The following is a 21,569-nucleotide window of genomic DNA, read 5'->3' as shown; positions in this document are numbered from 1 at the left end:
TTAAATATTTACAGCAAGGTATTAGTGAGTAAAAGCTCTATTTTCTTTACTGTTTTACTTTGATATCAAACATTCTTTAAATTTGTTAGATTAATATGCATTATTAGCTTCATATTAATCTAACATGAATCTGTATTGATTAATTTTTTTTTAATCAATAGAGGGGTTGACTCTAAAAATACCATGGCTATGTCAATTATATATATATATATATATATATATATATATATATATATATATATATATATATATATATATATATATATATATATATAAAGGGCTATAAAGAAGGAACTGTATATCTACCTTTTATTTCTGAATGAACTGTAGAAAATTACAAACATGTGGAATGGCAGCTAACGTTGTCCTGAAGTAAAGCTTGTGCAATCTCCCAGCTTAAGTTGACAAACTTGCAGGTGAAAAATAGAAGAAACAGGGATATTAGTTTTTAAACACTTTCCGTTTGCACCTCTTCAGTCTTGTCGCTGTCCCATTTAAACGTGTCTGGTTTTTGTCTCTTTTTCCTCAGATCTGAAGAATAAATGGCACCTGGTGGTTGACCGTCTGACAGTGCTCTTCCTCAAGTTCCTGGAGTATTTCCACAAACTGCAGTTGTTCATTTGGTGGTTACTGGAGATCCATATCATCAAGATCGTTTCCTGCTATGTTGTCATGGTCGCTATCAAAGAGGTATGAAAGCTGAAAATTTGACTTACTTTTGTACCTGCAGCAAGACGAACTTAAACCTGCCTGAAAGTCATATTTTATTTTATTTGGTCAGCTTTCATATCAAAACACCACAGGTGGTAATGTGTTTCCCTTCCTGTTGGTGCTAAAACTGAGTACTGTTTATAACTGCTTTTACTTGGGTCCCATCTTCTCTTTCCTGCCTTTGTTAGCACTCCGCAGTATATCCTGGAGAGGCGCTGCTATTTTAGTGTGATTACTTCTCAGATACACAAATAAAGCTGATTTCTTCAGCACTAATCTAAATTGAACTGTTTACTATACCGCATACAAGCCAAATAATAGTGTGGGGGATTCTGGAGAATTGTAACAGCTTCTACACTTTGGAGATGTAAAGAAGAGTCTGAGATTTTTTGAGTTTACACATGAACTATGAAGTTTAACTTGGATAACCATACCAGTCTTATGAAAACTCATTTGACAGTCTTTACAGTCATAGTAAAAAGATAAGCTAAAAAATAGTGTCATTATTAATTTAACAAAAGTTAATCCAAAATGAAAAACCGTGTATTAAAACAGTACACCCCATTATTCGGTAGCTTCGAGAGCCACCTGAATAACTTAAAGTACAGTAATCATTTTATATCTGGCTTCACACGTCATTGTGGAGGAATTTTAGCCCACTCATAGGAATTCATGTAGGTCGGGTTTTTACTGAGTCACTGCTTTTTAGATTAGTTTTTGATAAATAAATGATGACACAGTATAGTGTCTGATGTAGGGCTGGGTATCGATCGGTTTCGATTGGAGTCAATCCCTGAATTAATTCGATTTGATTCAATTTTGACTGAGACAGTCAGAAATATTATAATTCTGATAATTTATCAGTACATATACTTATTTTTATATCTACGTATACAAAGCTGACACTTGTGAGACTTCATAAGAGGTGTGAGCATCACAGCAGATGTCTTTGTGTCAAAGTAACTGAAAAATATGAAGGAGATTTTCCTGGCCTGACTTTTTATATCAGATAAATTATTCTGCAGTAGCTCAAAAATGGAAGAAAACCATGAATCAACATATGAACATTACCTGATGCTGCTGAAGTGAAACAGAGCAATGTTAAAGAGGTTTTATTAGAGACACAGCTAAGCGTTTTGCAATCTGGCATACTTTTAAAAAGTTTAAATTTCTTCGGTATTGAACAGCAGAAATTAGGCTTTCTTGTCGGAGGCGAAACAGCGGGCGACAGCGCTGTACACAACGGTAGACTGGTGCGTAATAAGCAAGCGAATAATACAGAAAACAGAGATTTTTGATGGTAAACTGCTCTTGAAGTACATTGAGACATAGAGCCGTGCAGAAAGTGTGATTTTATTGTCTTGGCAGCAAAACAGCAAAAGTAAGAGGGAATTAATGACGATGTTTATCAAACATGAAGCGTAGTTTTGATCTTCTTTTGCTGCTGGTTCAGTGAATTTTTCAATCATCACTGATTTACACCTGTTTTCTTTTCAGCGTACAGTGTGTGTGTGTGTGTTGAATAATTTTATATTGAAAACAATTTATAGCCATAGTTGTGGAAAAGAGGTATGAATGACATCACATCACATCTATTGTCTTTTGTCCAGGTGTCTTTGTTCAACTATGTGTTCCTTGCATCCTGGGCGTTTGCACTGCCGTACAGCCAGTACCGGCCCCTTGCCTCTAGTGTTTGCACTGTCTGGACGTGTGTCGTCATCGTATGTAAAATGTTGTACCAGCTGGACTTAATAGATCCCAGCAAGTACTCCAAGAACTGCACTTTGGTAAATATTAATGCTTCTCAACCAAAGTTGTATAGAATACATGCTGTTCTTTAGCATTGTCCCTATTATCCTTAATTAAAGCCAGATTGTTTGTAGATTCTCTTGATTTTGATTGATGTGCGCCTGCTTTATGTCATGATTTTTGTTGGCGTTTGGCATAAAAACTCTGGAATAAAATGTTTGCATTCCAAAAGAGACAAAAAGCCTTACTGCTAGTTTCCAAGATTTGAATTAAAGTACTATGGTTATTTGAAGCTCCATATTTTTTATTTTTGGATTCTGCTAGTGAAGCTTTGGATGATTTACAGCAGCGGTCCCCAACCTTTTTTGCGCCACGGACCGGTTTATGCCCAACAATATTTTCACGGACCGGCCTTTAAGGTGTCGCGGATAAATACAACAAAATAAAACTAGTACCGGTACCGAAAAAAAGAAGATTTATTCATAACACACGTGAAAAGACCCAGGAAAACTGAGTTAACGATAAAAACGATAACAAAATAACGCTGAAAACCGATAAAAACCCTGAAAACCATACATTTCACACCTGAGCCTCAACTCTCGCGGCCCGGTACCAAACGACTCACGGACCGGTACCGGTCCGAGGCCCGGGGGTTGGGGACCGCTGATTTACAGATCAAATAAGCCTTGTTTATCGTATACTCACCTTAGATGAGCTACTCACTTCATCCATTCCAGGAGATCTGAAACAACAAGTTGTTTTAGATCCTCTGCCTTTGAGCTAAGTGTCTTCCCTGATCCTTATAAAAAGAAAGTTTAAATTATAGGTTGGTGGGACTTCTATGCTTACAACCAAAGCAATGTGTCTGAAATGACCAAAATAGGATATATCTGCTCTCTCTGACATCATTCAGAGCCAAGGGTAGAAAAAATCTTTCTTAAAATTAGCGTTTAGAGCAGCTTGAAGCCTGAATTTTTGGCTCATAGCGACTTACTCTTACATACACGGAACTCGATATTTGAAACTTTGACCATGTTTGATGAAAACATAATCCCTACTTTAGGCCTAGTTTTTAATTCTACTAGACTTAGTCCATATCTGGAAAACTGACCCATTGTGTTTTTGTCCACAGTTATGCAGAAACTCAACAAATAAGAGTTTAATGTTACCAGAATCTCTGTTGTATGACGGAAGAGTGGATCCAGCCAACTGGGTGGGCCTCAGGAAGTATGACGACCTGCTGGGCTACCTGAGGGTAAGGTCGAAATGAACCACAGTTCTTTTATCGTTGTTATACACTGCCTATTAGACTCTTTATTCTTTATTATTTATAAGCAATTATGAATTTACAACTACCGTGTTTACAGGAATATTGTATTGTGGGTTTTTATTATTATTATTATTATTAACTTTTATGTCAGCAGTAATCTCGATTTCATGTTTAATTCATGCAGATTTGGGTAATTCAGTCAAATATGAGATGTTTAACACATCACCCACCTAGTGCTATTTGGCTGTTTAAAGTCAGTATTTAATTTGAAATAATATCAAAATTCCACAAAATGCAGTCAACTGAACAAATAAATATTCCACAGCACTACATTCCTAAGAAAACAGTCTGTGTTGATGGTGTTTAATTTTTTTTCTCTACTTTCCTGTGTCACCTGCCGAGTGTCACTCTGTTTTACCCACACCTCCAAATCTCTGTACAGGGAAGGAGGTGATCTGTGTTTTATTCAGTGAGATGAACACAAGACTTTTGGATTTTTAAAATAAGCAAAATGTATAAAAAATTTATTTAAAAAAGCTAATATTGAGTGATAACAGTTCATAGCAAAGGTTTTCAACTACAGGCTGTCACAGACAGCAGGCCTGGTGCTTAACTGTAATTCAACGGGTTGTAGAGCTCACCTTTGTACAGAAGTCTTATGTAGATGATGAGTTATATGTTTGACAGTCAGGAGGAATATTTGTAAGATTCTTTTGTGAGTATCTTCCCTCCCTGGACCTTTTAGGGGAACTTAATACTTGTGAGATCTCAGACTGAATACTTAGAATTTCTATTTTATTTAGATAGCAGTGGTTTTGATATTGAAACATCTCATTATGTGTTTGTTGGCATAATGAAAAGCCAGACTGGGATTCAGATCATCCCTCCGTGCGGTTTCATCTCCACTGTCTAAGAGCAAAAGGGAATTTCTTATTAGATTTTCTTTGTAACTTAGATTGTTTCAATGTGCAGTACTGAAATCAGTCACTAGGGATACAGCAATAGCAACAGAGAAGGACACATACACACACACCAGCAAATCACATCTTGATTGCAGTCTTGTAAGTCGGGTTTGTGTTTTTGTTTTCTTCACACTTTTAGTAGTTTAATGTAATTCCCTTGGCCTTGTGAAAATATGAAGTGCCAATCAAATGTTGCCAATAACTGGGACTATTCTGCATTTTTTGTCCTTTAAATGAGTAAAACCAGCAATGTTAAAGTTGGTCTCTGGATAATCCCCAAGCTGTTGTCTGTAATGCTCAGCCCATTTAATCACATTTAAATATTTTTTAAAACAATATTATAAAAACACAGTTTATAAAAACTAAGCATTTTGGGGAATTTTCTCTTCCGACCATCTGAGCAGAACAACTTCTGGATGCTGGCTCTGTTAGCATTGGAGGTAACCATCTACCGCCATCAGAAATACTTCAGACTGAGGAACAAATTGTCACCTCCCGCTGCCAGGATTATCTTTCATGACATCACACGGCAGCACCTGGACCTCAACATTGTCTGCTTCATCAAATACTTCATCAACTATTTCTTCTACAAGTTTGGACTTGAGGTAGGTGGCATAATGAAGTAGAAATAGTCAAAATGTGTACTGTGCTCCACTGCTTCATGTACACTCCTCTTGTGTTTCCCTTAGACTTGCCTGTTGTTGGTCGTCAACGTCATAGGGCAGCGTATGGACTTCTATGCCATGCTTCATGCTTTTGCCTTAATAGCGGTGCTGTACAGGCGTAGAAGGAAAGCCATTGCTGAGATTTGGCCCAAGTACTGCTGCTTTCTAGCATGCATGCTTACTGTTCAGTACTTCGTCTGCATCGGGATCCCACCTGCAGCCTGTAAAGGTTTGTGTAATCAAATGTGCCAGATTGCACTCACAATAACCAGACACTTGGTGAGTCAAAAGCTGATTAATTTCCTCGTAGAAGCCATTCTTAACAATGTGTCTGGTCCAGATAACTGACTGATTCTCCAAGATGCTTATCTATCTCATCACCATATCACCATGGTGAAGTAGGTGAGCAAAATTTTTCAGGCACCAGGAAGACAGGAAATTTTTACTGTGCAGATTTTTCTTTGCTTGTATTCAGGAGTTAAAGTGGAATTTGTGAAGTAGTGAAGTGTGGGGAAGAGAATCACTTAGAAATTTGAAGTAGATTTGTTTTCTTTGCCTACAGGCTGTGATCAGTTAACATTTTCTGCTGCTGCTCTGAGAATTAGTGCTGTTTGTGGATTTAGGAATCCAACTGAACTCAACAAGAATAAACAAACTTTACATGAGCTATAAAGCTTAAAAACTGTATAAAGATCGTATAAAGTTTATACGCTGATGAGTGAATCTAATCAGGATCATCAGCTTATTTTAAATTGATACACTAAACCTAATGTAACCTAGCACTAACAATGAGCACCACAGTTTAATGCAGTTACCCTGCATTAAACTGTAAAAAAAATGTCTATTATTTTCATGCAAACTGTAAAACAAAACCATAGCGAGTTGGGATATCATTATTTTATTACTGAGTAAGTCTCTCCATCCCATCAGCTGGAAGCAATGCCAGGCTGCAGCACAAAAATAAATAAATAAACAAACTCACTCTGTAGAATAACGTGTTACAATCGGATTTAATTACTCATTAAATGAAGGGTATGTAATGGTTTAAATAACGTAAGTTAAAAGTCAGTTCATTATTGTTTCAGAGATAAATTAAGGCTGTTTTTCATGTAATTACAAAAATTGTCAACACATAAAAGGTGTTCTCTTCATGTTTATGATGCACTTTTTTCTTCTTTTTTAATCTGTTAACATGTCATGGCTCCGTTCTTTTACGGTTCTTCAAAGCAAAGCGTGATATTTTTATGATGTTCTTACATATGTCTGATGATAATGTTTTCTTTTCAGGTTATCCCTGGACAGAAAATGACAATGTGGTCAAGTGGCTCTATATTCCAGATTTCCGCAGCAGGCCCAATCCTTCATTCCTCATCTGTGAGTTTTGTGGTTAAAGTGAAAACTTGTTTGAAGAATAAATGAAAATCCTTCATTAGAAGTTAGAAACATGCATGTAAATCTCCATGCGATTAATCATATTAGTGGATTATTCTTACTAATATATTAGTATATCAGAAGCATTTTGTTATTACAATAGTTCATAGTTTAAACTGCAACATGACATAGTTTTGTGTTAAAATTATAATGTATAAAGTAACTAGTAAATAAAGCACTCAAACACATCTAGTGGTGTTTAAAAAAGTGCAAACAAACGTTCGACTTCGACCGTCTGTCTGCAGTCTCTAAATAACTAAGCTAACTTTTAAAATTTGAGACTTGAATACAGTAAAGCAAATGTACCGTCACAGGCAAAAAGAAATAATTGTTTTATCTTATGAAGATTTAACACTGATTCCACAAATAGAAACACTTTCATCTCCTCTTCTCTTTTAGATGACTTCATGTTGCTCCTCTGCGCCTCCCTTCAGAGGCAGGTCTTTGACGATGAGAACAAGGCAGCTGTCCGCCTCATGGCCGGTGACAATGTAGAGATCTGCAGAGACCTGGATGCAGCTTCCTTCAGCGTCCACAACCCTGTGCCCGACTTTATCCACTGCAGGTACCACAGCTAACACTCCAAATTAGATATACTTTCATTTTGCTTTCAGTAAGAAGTACTTACTGAAAGTAGTATGCCTTAAAATGTTCTGTACATGTAGCTGAGGCAGAGGATTGTGGGTCAGATAGGCCAGAAAACATGCTGCATTGTATACTACAAAATGCAGCTAAGTGCTGGTGCAACTCTTAGTATTGTTTTGATACATTTATTTCAACATACTGTGTATTAGGACATTTTTTTGCCATGTCAGTTAGTGTGGCAGCACTGGTGCTGGATCCTTGATTCAAAGCTTTGTTCACTACAGTGGTTGGCCTTGTGGCCTTGCGTATTTCTATTAGTCCTACATGGATAAAGTGTATTGCTGTATGTACCTTTTTAAATGATTTCCAGTTTCTGAAATATATTTTACATTAGATTCTCTTTTCATCATTTTGTGGCTATTGCGTGGCTCAGCCACCATTAAGACAGAGGTCAACATGCTGAAATGGAAAGGAAGTGAAGTAGCCAGTCTAATTGATGCTTAATGATGTTGGGTGCCTATCTATGATGTCGGATACAAAACTGAAATGTGCTCCACACAAGTGGAGCTGTTAAAAGCTAAGTATATGTATTTGAAGCTTTTTGAAAGTATTTTACAGTCAAAAATTGGTTTTAGAAATTTATAACAGGCTTCAACATTAAAGAAAAACCCATTTGGTTGTTTTAGTATCCATAATTTATTTCTACTCAGGACCTTCTGTCTTTGTCCCTATTTCCTTTGTTTCCCTGTTGTCTCTATCTTTATAAAGCCTAATATATCTCTCTCAGCAAAACATTAAACTCAAATTGCTTGTAGTGAATAGTCCAGCACAACACACGTGTACTTGCAGTTATGTATGTACATGTGTGTGAATGACAGATTAATTGTAATTATTTCTTTAATGCATTTTCAGTGGGTTTTTTTCCATGTCTCCAATTCTCTTTGCTTTTTTTTGTGTGTGACCCACTCTCGTGACATCTTAAGTTGGTTCTTGTTTTATTTTGTTACCTTGTTTGTCTCACTCTGCAATTATTGCCCTGGAAGTATATGATTTGAGACAACTTTGGAATTACTAAATTATGGATACTAAACAATCCGCAGATTGAAGTTTTCACATTCCCATTACAATAACACAATTGTATCTCTTAGAGCACTGGTTCTCAGACTTTTTCTGGCATGTCCTGCTTCACAAGCTGACAAAATAGATCAACAAACAGGCTGAACACCCCCCTTTTCCTCCATTTGCGTTGTCAGAGGTGTGCTCTGAAGAAAACTGTTGTTGTGCTTGGCTGCAAACTGTGTAACTGCACTGTAACTTAAGTGGGATGGTGCTGAATAAGAACGTTCTCAGTCAGCAAATACTTTATCCCAGAAAAATAAAGGTAAGAAAAAAATGACAGCTGACAGTAGCTCATGTCAGAGGCTTAGTGAGGGATGTTATTAAATACATGCTGTATACATAATTTTGAAATTCCTGATCTAGATACTGACTTTGCACATAAAGAGTGAACGCAGGATGTTGAGGGGAATAGGGCGCGAGTTAAAAAGACAGCAAGAGCATCCTGACCTGTCCACACTCATTGATTATGTGCTCTTCAGATTCCACTGTTTTGGTGTGCAAAGTGGACAAGTCTTTTATTAACGCACTCTGTGTCCATCAACAAGCACTAGTAGTGCAAGAGCGAGAGCTGTACAGCCCGTCTGTCCATGCCACAGCAGCTCTGCACTTATTCCATCGTTTCCCTCCAGAATCGAATTACGGATACGGGGTGGGGGGAGAAATCCATAATCCACAAAAACACTCTGTCCGTCACTCCCCGACTCAGACGCTTTTTCCTTGTACTCTAACTCAATAAATAGCTTTTAAGTATGGAAAAGGTATTTTCTCCCCCTGATGAAGAAGGACACTCACTCAGCTGTTCCGGCCCTTCAACGCATCGTCCCATCCAAACCCACTTCATCAGAGCTGCTTTCTAAAGAGTTGAAGCTGTTACTGTGGCCCCATGTATCTGAAATTAATGCATGCTACATCTCATGTTTCCACTCTGCGCATCGTATCGTCAGCCTTTCACATGGAGCCATAGACATGCGCCTAGCATGTTAGAGACGCGCAAGACATGCAGCAGTGTACCTGTGCTGAGCGAAAGGATCGGGTTACAGCTCTCATTCCCATTCATTGATCAGATTCTAAGTGACATTAAGTGATACCCTAATTGTGAATGATGAGCAGATAATTCTCTTTTGACTTTTGCTATGTGGTAAACATGTACCTTAACTTGTAATAGCAGCTAGCTGGGGTCCATGGGGATTAAAATCAGCTCATCAACTACATCCACCTCCCTCATTGCTTTTTCATGACAGCAACAGGCCTTGTGTAAATATACGTCTTACTCTATGGATTTATTTGAGAATTAAACTGCTCAAATAAATCCACACAAGATGACATTGTGAGACATGATTGAAAATTGTTGAAAAAAGCTAGTTGTTGAACACAGAGTAATGACTATTTTGCTAATTACATTTAATTGCTCAGGATTTTATTTTTTAACTTTTTTTCCAAACAGAATTCTAATGATTTCAGAATATAAATAAAAGCAGTCCAAAACTTTATACCCCCACCAGCACTGAAAATGAGTTCCAGAACAACTATGAATCGAGTCTCTGGATCTAGAAAAATATATGTAACTAGATTAATTTGGGAGGTTCAATATTATGTCACTCTCAAAGGGAGAGACCAGCTACTCTTTGGAGAAAGCTCATTTCTGCTGTTTGTATCTATGACAACTTCACTCTTTGTGCTCATCATCAGCAACTCATCCCTGACCCGGAATTCGCCCTCCACCGTTTTCCAGATGAGGACCATTGCCTCAGACTTGGACGTGCTAATTCTTATTCCTGCTGCTCTACACACTTAACTCCAAACTGCTCCACTTTTAAATTAAATTATGAACAGAATCCATGACGAAGGGCGGGCCTGGTTGAGTCGAAAACCACATTGTTCTTCCTGTGTATCTGAGGTTTGACTAACAGGTGAACATTTCTAGTACCCTGGCATAGATCTTCCCAGGGAGGCTGAGTAGTGTGATCCCCTCTATAGCTGGTTGCAAGATGGGACCCACTACCTCAGTCTAGCAATCCAGAGGCATCACCCCAGGTCTCTATGCGATGTTGCAGAGGCATGTCAACCAAGACGGCTGTTTTTGGGGTCATTGTCCACATGCTTGACCCAATTTCAGCCAACCTTTAGCTGTTGGACAGAGTCAGTTTTCTAATTATAACGTTATAAACATTTAACATGCTAACTAAGGTCTGTGGAGGGCGAGATGTAGCTCTTGTTATATAAATAATAATGACACTGTGATATGTCATGTGTTGCTGTTCATTTGAGGTTGTATTTGCCTAATGTTAGAACCTGATAGTCACCAGATGAAAGAGGATGCACTTTCATTTTCACATGACTCCATGTTGGGATGTCATATTTGATCTCTCTGTTTATTTATTTACTTTTGCGGAGTTTAGGAATTTTCATTCACATTTGGGGCTGCCACTGTACTGCTTTTGAAAGGATCCTTATTCTCAAAACTACCAGACACTTGTTTGTCTTTTCATTTACAAAAACTGTTTTTCTCTATTTCTAGGTCCTACCTGGACATGCTAAAAGTTATCATGTTCAGCTACCTTTTCTGGTTTGTCCTCACTATTATCTTCATCACTGGAACCACACGTATCAGCGTCTTCTGTATGGGTTACTTGGTGGCCTGCTTTTACTTCCTGCTCTTTGGTGGAGACCTGTTGCTGAAGCCAATCAGAAAGATCCTCCACTACTGGGACTTCCTGATTGCCTACAACATCTTTGTAATTACTATGAAGAACATTTTATCTGTAAGTAATCTATGACAAACTGATTATAATACCATTATCATCATGTATATATTCAACATAAAAAGAGATAAACCGCTGAGATTTGAAAACATTATCTGCATAGTATTTACAAAGCAATACAAATGTGAAGTTTTAACTGATATGTTGACAGTTAAAATGCAATATTTATAGTGTGTAATAAAGCAACATTGTTTTTAGATCCTGGCTTGTGGGTACATCAACCAACTGCTACAGGACCACTGCTGGTTAATCCAGGTGTTCAGTCTGGCATGCACCATCAAGGGCTACGACATAAATACAAGTAAGCAGAGGGTGAATTGACTCAAATTTCTACTTTCATTACTAAAACATAGCTTTAACTTTCATGAACAACTTGCAGGTATAATCCTATAACTTATATATAATAATTTAAAAAACCCAAGTCCCATCCAAGCCTCCACGGATGGCACTTGTTTGTCCAACACATCCCAAAAATACTGTATTGGATTGAGATGTGGGAATTTTGGAAGCCAAGTCAAAACCTTAAACTTGTTGTGCTCATCAAACCATTCCTGAACCCTTTTTGCTTCATGGTAGCGTGAATTATCCTGCTGAAACAGGTTTTCATGAAAAGGTGTACACGGTCTGCATTTTTCCCACTTCTACCAAATTAACTTTGATGACAAAATATTCACTTGCTCCCTGATGTAGCTCACTCACTAACAGGTGCCATGACGAAGAGATAATCAGTGTTAATCGCGCCACCTGTCAGTTGTCGTAATGTTGTGCCTGATCAATAAATATGGCTGTGTTGTATGTGAATTCCAGATGCTAAGGATATTTGTGAGGTGCCAAGCAATGAGGCCGGCATCATCTGGGACAGTATCTGCTTTGCTTTCCTGCTCTTGCAGAGACGAGTCTTCATGAGTTACTACTTTCTACATGTGGTGGCAGATATCAGAGCATCACAGATCCTCGCTTCCAGGTATTTAACTGAGTGAGACAGCTACATGGAGTTAATTTAATTAGAAATACAGATTTGATTTATTCAAGACCAATGCTCGTGCATTAAAATTTCTTCTCATGCATAAACTTTTCTACCTGACAAATACAGGCGTACCAAACAAAATGTTTTCCTAATGACTTTCTGTGTTTTTCAGAGGTGCAGAGCTTTTCCAAGCAACTATAGTGAAGGCAGTGAGAGCCAGACTGGAGGAGGAGCGCAAGTCCGTGGAGCAGCTGAAGAGACAGTGAGACTCCAAACATTTAACCTTCCTTTGATGAAATGATGTGTCTGTGATGTCACTGTCTTTTGAGCCAACACTGAATGGAAAAGTGATTATTTTCCTAAGACACGTAACTGCTCTGCAGTTGTCTGCACAAGAAAAAAGCAAAACCAATGACAAGTGAAGGATTTTTTTAATCATGAAATTTAAATTTCTTTTAATTTTCTTTAAATTAAATCAGAATTCATTTTTTTCTACCCAGTAGTTGGTATAATTAGCTGCTTTTCTTTCCTCTTAAATTAAAATGTGTTATCTGAAATCTATCCTTACATCCCTTGAAAAAAATTACATTTTACTACTTCCTGCCTTGCTTCATCGTGGCACTTGGGTGCAAATATATACCCACTGGTCATTTTACTAGATACACCTGTTCGTTAACTCAACAGTAACTGAATTACTGCACATTATAATTAAGGTATGCAGAAGAACATCTCAGAATGCATAACAGGTCAAATCTTGAAGCAACTTGGTTACAGAAGGCCAAATGAGGTGCCACTTTGGGAAGCTAAGAACAGGAAACTGAGGTTATAATTTGCCCACCAAAATTGGATAACAGAAGGTTGGAGAAACATCTTCACTTCTGCTGTGATGAATTGTCTTGGGGGCCTCTATGCACAGCTTGCACCTGGGGTCTTGTCTGGTGTGGTAGATCCCATTCTCTAATGAACTTGTACCTAGAGTTTGTTCCTAGGTTTCCAGGATTTGTGCCTTTATGCTGTCTTTCAGTCGGGCTTTTTCCAGCCATTGGTGGGATTTTTCTATATCAGTTACTTCTTCTATCTGTTGGTGGTACATGCGTTTTCTGGTTTCTGCTGACTGAAGTATTCACCAAGCGCATGATGAATTGTGGCCATCTTCCTGAAGTACTCATGGATCTGTGTTGTTTCATCCTGCATAGTGGTTCTGACACTCACTAGTCTTCAGCCGTCTTCCTTCCACTTAGCGTACAGTCTCAGGGTGCTGGACTTTGGGTGAAACCCTCTATGCATGGTAAGGAGCTTCATTGACTTGATGTCAGTAGCTTCTATCTCCTCCTTTGGCTAGCTTATTAACCCAGCAGGGTATCTGACAACCGGCAGGCCTTAGGTGTTGATTGCCCGGATCGTGCTCTTCCCATTCAGCTGACTCCTCGGGACATGCCTTACTCTGTGCAGATATTAAGTGGTTGCAGTTTTTCTTGTGAGCGCTTCTTGGTTCCCATTTGCCTGTGGGATTCCAAGGTACTTGTAGCTGTCTTTGATGCCTTCAATCAGAATCAGAATCTTACTTTGTGGTAGTACAATCCCCTAAGTTCTAGCTCCCTTCCCTCTCTTTGTTACTTGTTAACCATCTGGCTCAGCAGGTTCAGGCCTATGAACCCCCTCAGAAGCTTAGATCCCGTTGGACTTCCAGATACAGATGGACAAACTGGTGATAGCTAACCAACCGGACATAGTAGTGGTGAACAGATGAGGACGGTTGCAGTGATATATGTAGCTACACCAAATGATAGCAACATCAGAAAGAAGGAACACAAAAAGCTTGAGAAATATCAAGAGCTGAGAGAGGAGACAGAGTAGATGTGGAAGGTGAGGGTGTCAGTCGGCGCACTCGGGGTAAAGATGAAAAGCGTGTCTTGCAGTGCAACATAGTGACTCAAATATGTGTGTTTAATTCGTTTTATATGAGAATTAAGTTTAGTTGAGTGACTTTAGCGGCACCAGGTCTTTTATTGTTTTTGCCGACAATACATAAATGCAAAATATCACTAAACACTGAGTTAAACTAAAACATAGTTATGTCTGTTTCATAATTTTGAGTGTCTTTTATTAGGCCCCCTCTAATTTAGCTCACAGCTAGGTAAACATGATGCAGAAAAACTTGACTCAAAGTGTCTCCTGGCTCAGTTTCATCATTGTTTCCCAGAAACCTGCTCTACTTCATCAAGCCAATGTATTTCCACCACTCATAGTAACTCAGGGGTTACTCACAAGCTCTGATGATGTCCACTCGCCCTCTCTAATGAGCACTCCATTGTTACGTAACGTACAGTAATTTCCACACGAAGCCTGGAGGTGTTTATGGTCAGTCTGTTACACTGTTCCTCTGTGTCGATTCTTCGTGTCTCGTCACCTTCTCTTTGATCTAATCAGGATGGAGCGCATTAAGTTGAGGCAGCAAAAGTTTAAGCGGGGCAAGGAGAAGATGCTGAGCCTGGCTCAACATTCTGGAGATGGACAGACGATAGTCCCGCCCGAAGAGGATGATGATGATGGTATGACAAAGCCTGCTGGGTGTAGAAATAATATGAGTTTTGGTATTACTCAAGGAGAGTGGGCGTTCATGCTTGTTTATAAGAAGAACAGAATATCTATAATAGTGTCATTTCTTTTAGCATTGGAACTAAATAAAAAGATTCACATACTAGATTTGTGTCTTGAAGTTTACAGAACTGAATTTCTTATTAAATGTTGCACTGATGTATTTGTGAAATTTTAGGAGCACAGCCAACGAAAGCCAAGACCAAAAAAAAGCAGTGGTGGAGGCCGTGGGTTGACCATGCTTCCAGTAGGTTGACCCCCCCAAAACCTCTTTTTTCTCTTCCTCCACTCTGATTGGCCCTTGTGTCCTTGACCAGAACGCTGAGGATTCCCATACTGCCCATGGGCTCTAAAGGCAACATCATATAGTATCTGCCTTCTCCCTCCGGACTTTAATCTTTTTCTGTCTCTATTTAAGGATCCCCGTTACCTGTAGCTCTTGCGTAACTTTACAAAGCAAGTGTGGCGAGACTCTCAGGTTTATAAAAGCGTAACAGTTTCAGCAAGAGTGCAGCACAGGGTTGCTTTAAATAGAAGCAATGAAGAAAGGGAAAATGACTAACGTCTGGAGGTTTTATGCTTGACATTGTTTAAAACATAAACTTCATCACTGGTCTCACCTAAAGAGCCTACAGTAGAGAATCACTCTATTGCAAAATATTTTCAAGCAAAGAAATGAAGCTGACAAGCCTTCATTCTCAGTACTGGAATAAAGGCTGAAGGTTTAGTTCATTCTTTGCCTGCAGACATGATCACCAAACAGGCATTACCTAGGAGAAAATAGAACAGCAATCAGACCAGTGATTAAATATGTAAAATTATGGCTTTTACAGTCGGTTTGTGGTAAATAAAAAAAAAATACCAGCATTTCCCTTAGTCAATACAGCGGTTGCCTGTTTGTTTTGAACTCATGTCTCATATCATACTCCACCCCCACATGACATTTTCAAATTATTTCTCCATTTTATCTCTTTGTCATTTGATGTTTCATCTCCATTTCCCAGCATCCTCCCCTCATCTCCTGCCCACTGCGGTTCTGTTCAAGGACATAAGTCAGCCTTGTCTATCCCATTGCTTCTAACACTTAACTACTGTAGACTGGAGTCACTCCAGGGCGACTGAAATATGAGAATAACAGACATTCCTCATTGTGTTTTCTGCTCATACTTTCGTTAATTTTACTAACGTGTGGTTTCATCCTCTTAAAAGTGCGTCTATATCATAACGAGCCATAGATATATGCAAATGTTTGATAGAGAAATATATAGAGTTTAATGTGGTTGTGTTTCTTCCTTACAGCAAGAGAACCTTCTGTTGCTTTTTTTTAAATGTCACAAAAGCAATAAATGACTTCAGCCTCTGTTTGAGTGAATGTAACAGTGCTTTACGCTCTGCCCCTCAGTGGTTAGAAGTGGAGACTACTACTTGTTTGAAACTGACAGTGAAGAAGAAGCAGAGGAGGAAGAAGAGAAAAAAGATGACGATCCACCAAAGAAGTCAGCATTTCAGGTGGTTATATTTTGGCTTCAGAGTGGAAAATGCTGTGATTCTCCCAAAGAGATTTTAAGGAGAAGAACATGGTTATGGATGTCCTTTTTTACAAAATAGTTTTTAATTGGCTTCTCTAAGCTATTACTTTTCTTTACAACTATAGTAAACTATATGTAAAAGGTGGACGTAGCCTTGGATCATAAAAGCAAGGCGAATGCAGGTTGCATTGTTTCAAATGGCCAGCAGGGGGCAGCTACTCGCATTGTAAAAACAAATCTGATTATACAGAAGTCTATGGGAAAGTGACCCTATTTCTCACATGATTTATAGACACAGTAACACTTTCCTAAATAGTTTATGGTGTCAGTCGCTATTTTCAAAGTCTTGCTGAATACAATGTGATGCTCTTTTTTTTTTAATTTATGGCCCCTAAGGTATAAATTACATGATAAACCAGAGTATACTTTCTGACTGACAACTTGTTACTCTATGAGTTTGCAGGTTCCTCGGTTTCTCAAGCACATGCACCCATCACTTCTGATGTTTGCTTTTTTTAAAAACAGAATAGCAACAGCCAAAATAGTGAATGATGTCATAGTGGCTCATTTACTATGTTTAAAGCAGAAGTGGAGACGCAAATGAAGTTTAAAACACAAAGGTGTCATTCTGGAAAGACGAAATACAGCAGTATTTGTAGTACTGTGTACCTCTGCGTATGAGTGAGCAGATGTTTTTTTTTCTGTCCTCACATCCACAGGTAGACATAACACTTCATAACATTTCATTTGTGTATACAATGTAAGCACAATGGAAGACTACTTCATCATGTTGTAACCACAACTATAGCCTGTTTTTCTGGCCTCTTTCTCAACTCATGTCTGTAACCCTCCCACTATCACAAACACACCAACTGATGAATGAAAATTAAACAATAAAAGTATATATAAAGATATCACCTAGAAAGAGTTTTACACTTACAGTACTGTTCATTCCTGTTTTCCTGGGTTAAATGTAGAAGTTGGGATGTATGGTACTGTGCAAAAGTCTTAAACCACCCTTTATTTCTTTATATTTTGTTTCCAAGGAGCCAGAGCTGTCATTTTTTAAAGTGGATTTGAGCAATAAGTGCCCAGGCTTTCTGAAGGTTTCCCAAAGGTTTTCTTCGGATATTGACTGCTTTTTCGCTCATTTTCAGTCCAGTCCGTCTACCTGACTATTTTTATTAGAGGAATGCTTTTTTGTTTGTTAAGCCACTTAACACTGGCCTATGAGTCATCCAACCATTAAAAGGCTCCTAACTTAAGGGGTGAGCCAGTATTGTCTCTATACATTTTTGTACAGAAGAAAAACACGATCTACTGTAGATGAACAGTATCTTAAAGTCATGTCCTTGAGAAACAGAGCATTGGTGTACAAGGTACACCAAATTAACAAACACAAGAACTGGAATAAAAATTAAAAATTTTGGTTCAAATTCTCATCAGGTCAAGAAGAGATGAGTGCAGTCATCTGTAAAACACGATGTAGTTTCTGTTATGGTTTGGGACTACATGTCAGCTAGCAGTGTTGGGGATTTTGCCAAAACTGGAATTATTATGAAATTATGTACACAGAAAAGTGCCATGAGATTTGGATTCATCGTGCAATATTATCTGGAAAGCATCTTATTGAGAGCAGCTTCATTTAAAAGCTTGACAATGATCCCAAACTTTTACTGCCAATGCAGTAAAAGTGTACCTGGATAGAAAAACCACACAGTGAAACACTGACAGTGATGGATTGGTCTCCCCAGAACCTGGACATCAACATTATTGAAGCAGTGTGGGATCATCTTGACAGAGAACAGACCAAAAGACCACCAACATACAAGGCAGAGCTTTGAATGTCCTTCAAAAAGCCTGGAGAACTATTCCTGAAGACTGCTCAGGCTGTGTTTAAGAATAATGGTGATAATACCAAATATTGACTGTCAAGCTCATTAAAATTTAAACTCTGTATCTTAATTTACATACTGTACACTTTCCATGCATGTTTGCACATGTTTAAATAAATAACTGGACCTATAGCCCATTTTAATATAAAGAGGACTTTTGCACAGTACTCTATGTGATTTGTGATGCAGTAGGCACTAACCTTTCAATAAACACCTATAATTTTGCTTTGAAGTCCTCCTCTTGTTTACTGCCTCCTAACACAATTAACCTCTGTTGTTTCTAACAGTATGAAATTATTTTCTACTAACCCTCTCCCCACTCTGTTCCCTCTCTTCAGAGAGCTATTGGGAAGTTTGTCTCCGCTCTTCTGGCTTTACCCAAATCTGTCATTAAGCTGCCTAAAACTGTGCTGCAGTATGTAGTGAAGGCAGGCAAGGTATTCACCCTCATCTAACACAGCTGGCTCTCTCTGTGAACATCTGCCAGTTCAAATAACAACTAACACCACAGACAACTGCCTTTCCAGCTCGTGTTTGGTGAACATGCTGTAAATTAATAGATGTGTTTATTCATCCAGTTCCAAAACACTAAACTTACATAGATCACCAAATTCGACTTGGAATGAGAATGTTTTTGTACCATGTATTGTTACTGTCTGACTGATTGGTGTTTGCATGTGTGTCATGGTCATTTTATGTGGCCCGCTGCTCTGACGATCTATCAAATATGTAACGTACAACATAATTCAAATTTGATCTGTGGTCCCTATTCCTGGTAAAGATTTTTTTTTTGGTGTAAAATAGGTATTATAGGTTGTTACATAAGTTTTAGAAATCAAAGTCATAAAAAACTGTTTGGAAAACTATCTCCCTCGCTTTTCTTTCCTTTTTTGTAAAGATTTGGTGTAAATTAAGGTGATGCTGCTCTTGCATTAAAGAAATCTCAAGCATACTTTGTTTAAAAAGCAAACAATAGATGTAATTGGTATGTTAATAAAATGAATGTTCACTATTATGAATTGTTGATTTTATTTCTAGGCTAGATTTAAGAAATACTAAAATAGAGCAGCATAACATTTACATGACTTTTAATGATTATATATAAACTTTGTAATATTGTTTTTCTGTTATGGCTTTGGCATAATTCCCCTCAGTGACTTTCATTAAAACTTAACTGCTACCCTCCTTTCTCCAGTATATGTATCAAACCTGGATCACAGACCCCAAAGCTGCTCTCAGGGCGCGAGGTAAAGCGAAGCGCAAATTTTGGAAGAGATACACGAAAGGAGTTAGACACAGGAAAAGCAAGAAAGATGGTAAGTCAGTTTTAGAAAGGACATTTTTTACTGACTTGAAACAGACTTTAAATTTATACTGTACTGTCATTACTGTAAACCAGCAGGTCGCGTGACCATCGACCTTGGCGAGCTGTCTGATGGGCAAGAAAAAGACGATGAGAACAAGAAATCTGGTGGCCCAGGTTGGTTTTCCCTTAAGCAGTTTTATGACACTCAGTTTTACAAATTACAGCTCTCCAATTTACAATGACCAAATTCTCCATCATGAGAAAAACTGGTGTACATATTAAAATGTATTTTCCAGTGCGAATCTTTATGCTATCAGTATTTTCAGTGATTAAATCAGATTAATATTTATTAGATTGCTGGTTCATGAACATGCTGTTTCAGCAAATAAAACAACCAGAAATAATGTCATACTTTTTGGGCTTGATACTGTAATTGATTAACTTGTCTGTGTTTAGAAAACAGTGCAATTTTTGTAAATCCCCTGTAAAACTAAACAGATTTATGGGTGCAATAACTTTAGTAGGAATTAAATGTGATTTGCTAATATAAAAATTCAATCTAGCTATTGGCGATTAGACTCCCATGGCCAATCGCAGCAAATCAGGATCCCAGCGGTGACAGGAACTAAGGCAGGAATTACTGAAATCATTATTTCAAGGAATTATACTGGCATTCGGACATACAACGTTGCAAATTATTTAATGAAAAGGTTTATTTAAGTATGAGTTTTTAATTCGACCACGTTTAATGCATTTTCTGTTGTGTGCTCTTCCTCAGACAACATCATCAAACGAGTGTTCAACATCATCAAGGTCACGTGGATGCTCTTCCAGACGACGGTGGAAAGCTTCACTAAATGGATGAATGAAATGTGCAGAGAGTACATTGACATCTCCACTGTGCTGCGTTTAGAGCGCTGCATGCTGACTCGAGAGGTCAAGAAGGTATGCAGCTCTCTGCAGTGACCTTAAACATGTAGAAGTAGAGTTAATTTAAATGTGCTTTCACTGAATCATTTATAAAATCACTCAGTGGAATACGTATAATCAGATCTCTTCTCCTCCCACCAGGGTAACGTGCCATCCAGAGAGAGCATCCATGTTTATTACCACAAGGCCATGAGGCTTAACATGTCCAGACAGGCAAGCATGGATGTGCTGAGCGAGGACGACTCAGTCTCGGGCTCCATCAGGGTCCGCAGAAGGCGAGGAGGTTACCGGATGGAGAGCCAGGAGTCCACGGCCTCCAGAGAGAGCATGTCCAGGTAGATTAGCAGTGCAATGTGGAGACTAAACGAGGTCCCATCACGAACGGTTTCAGGTTGTCTTTATGTGCAGTATTGTGCAAATGTGAAAGAAGCAATAAAAACCTGTATACTTTTAATGCTTCAATGCATTAAAAACAAACAAGAAAAAAACTTCCTACTTATCATAGTTTTCTATCAGCACATTATCATCACACTGAGCCATTTCACCAAAATGCTTTACTGTACCTTTGTGTTAATCATCACATGATCTATGATCTTTACAGATGCTTTTTATTTGCAGAATATCATCTCTTTTGTTTAACATAACATAGATTTCATGTCATCCTTCTTACCACTGATCATCCCATTTGTCACTCTCACAACCTATCAGTGGCTGCACTGACGCCACCACACTGTTTTCTCGTCAATCCACCTTGGAAGACTTGGATGCAATGCCAGAGTGCATTCCCAAAACCAGTGAACGTGCCAGGCCCAAACTTAAAAGATCACCTAGGCTGGATATGTCCAGCTCATCAGTGGACAGCGGCAGCAGCTTCATATCCAGGTGCTGGGCCTTTGCATGTACACACAGAAAATATCATTGCATCTCTTCTGTCTTTTTTGTGTTTTCATCAGTCTTGCATTGATTATTAATGTCTGCTGAATCACTGCATGATTTCTATTTCAAACTTTTTTACTTTTGTATTTCATTCTGTCACAAATCCATTTTTTAACCTTAAACACAAGTTGTTGTTCAGTAATAATATTGTTAC

General features: G+C 38.3%; 1 protein-coding gene across 1 annotated transcript in view; it reads left to right on the top strand.

Moving 5' to 3' along the window:
• LOC134616916 (piezo-type mechanosensitive ion channel component 2) overlaps positions 1 to 21,569 on the top strand; it is a 94,992-nt gene that overhangs the window by 55,426 nt on the left and 17,997 nt on the right. The window contains exons 18-37 of the mRNA XM_063461993.2: positions 530 to 690; positions 2,322 to 2,498; positions 3,593 to 3,715; positions 5,097 to 5,297; positions 5,382 to 5,586; positions 6,645 to 6,731; positions 7,188 to 7,353; positions 11,011 to 11,254; positions 11,453 to 11,555; positions 12,062 to 12,218; positions 12,394 to 12,483; positions 14,652 to 14,773; positions 14,998 to 15,066; positions 16,222 to 16,328; positions 18,582 to 18,680; positions 19,439 to 19,559; positions 19,646 to 19,723; positions 20,328 to 20,494; positions 20,621 to 20,814; positions 21,188 to 21,361. Coding sequence (XP_063318063.1) covers positions 530 to 690; positions 2,322 to 2,498; positions 3,593 to 3,715; positions 5,097 to 5,297; positions 5,382 to 5,586; positions 6,645 to 6,731; positions 7,188 to 7,353; positions 11,011 to 11,254; positions 11,453 to 11,555; positions 12,062 to 12,218; positions 12,394 to 12,483; positions 14,652 to 14,773; positions 14,998 to 15,066; positions 16,222 to 16,328; positions 18,582 to 18,680; positions 19,439 to 19,559; positions 19,646 to 19,723; positions 20,328 to 20,494; positions 20,621 to 20,814; positions 21,188 to 21,361 — 2,845 coding nt within the window. The remainder of the gene's footprint in view (positions 1 to 529; positions 691 to 2,321; positions 2,499 to 3,592; positions 3,716 to 5,096; positions 5,298 to 5,381; positions 5,587 to 6,644; positions 6,732 to 7,187; positions 7,354 to 11,010; positions 11,255 to 11,452; positions 11,556 to 12,061; positions 12,219 to 12,393; positions 12,484 to 14,651; positions 14,774 to 14,997; positions 15,067 to 16,221; positions 16,329 to 18,581; positions 18,681 to 19,438; positions 19,560 to 19,645; positions 19,724 to 20,327; positions 20,495 to 20,620; positions 20,815 to 21,187; positions 21,362 to 21,569) is intronic.

The sequence above is a fragment of the Pelmatolapia mariae genome, linkage group LG18 (genome assembly GCF_036321145.2).
Source record: "Pelmatolapia mariae isolate MD_Pm_ZW linkage group LG18, Pm_UMD_F_2, whole genome shotgun sequence".
NCBI classification, from domain to species: Eukaryota; Metazoa; Chordata; class Actinopteri; order Cichliformes; family Cichlidae; genus Pelmatolapia; species Pelmatolapia mariae.
Note: the sequence above shows the minus strand (reverse complement) of the source record. Positions and strands in the feature narration are given on the sequence as shown.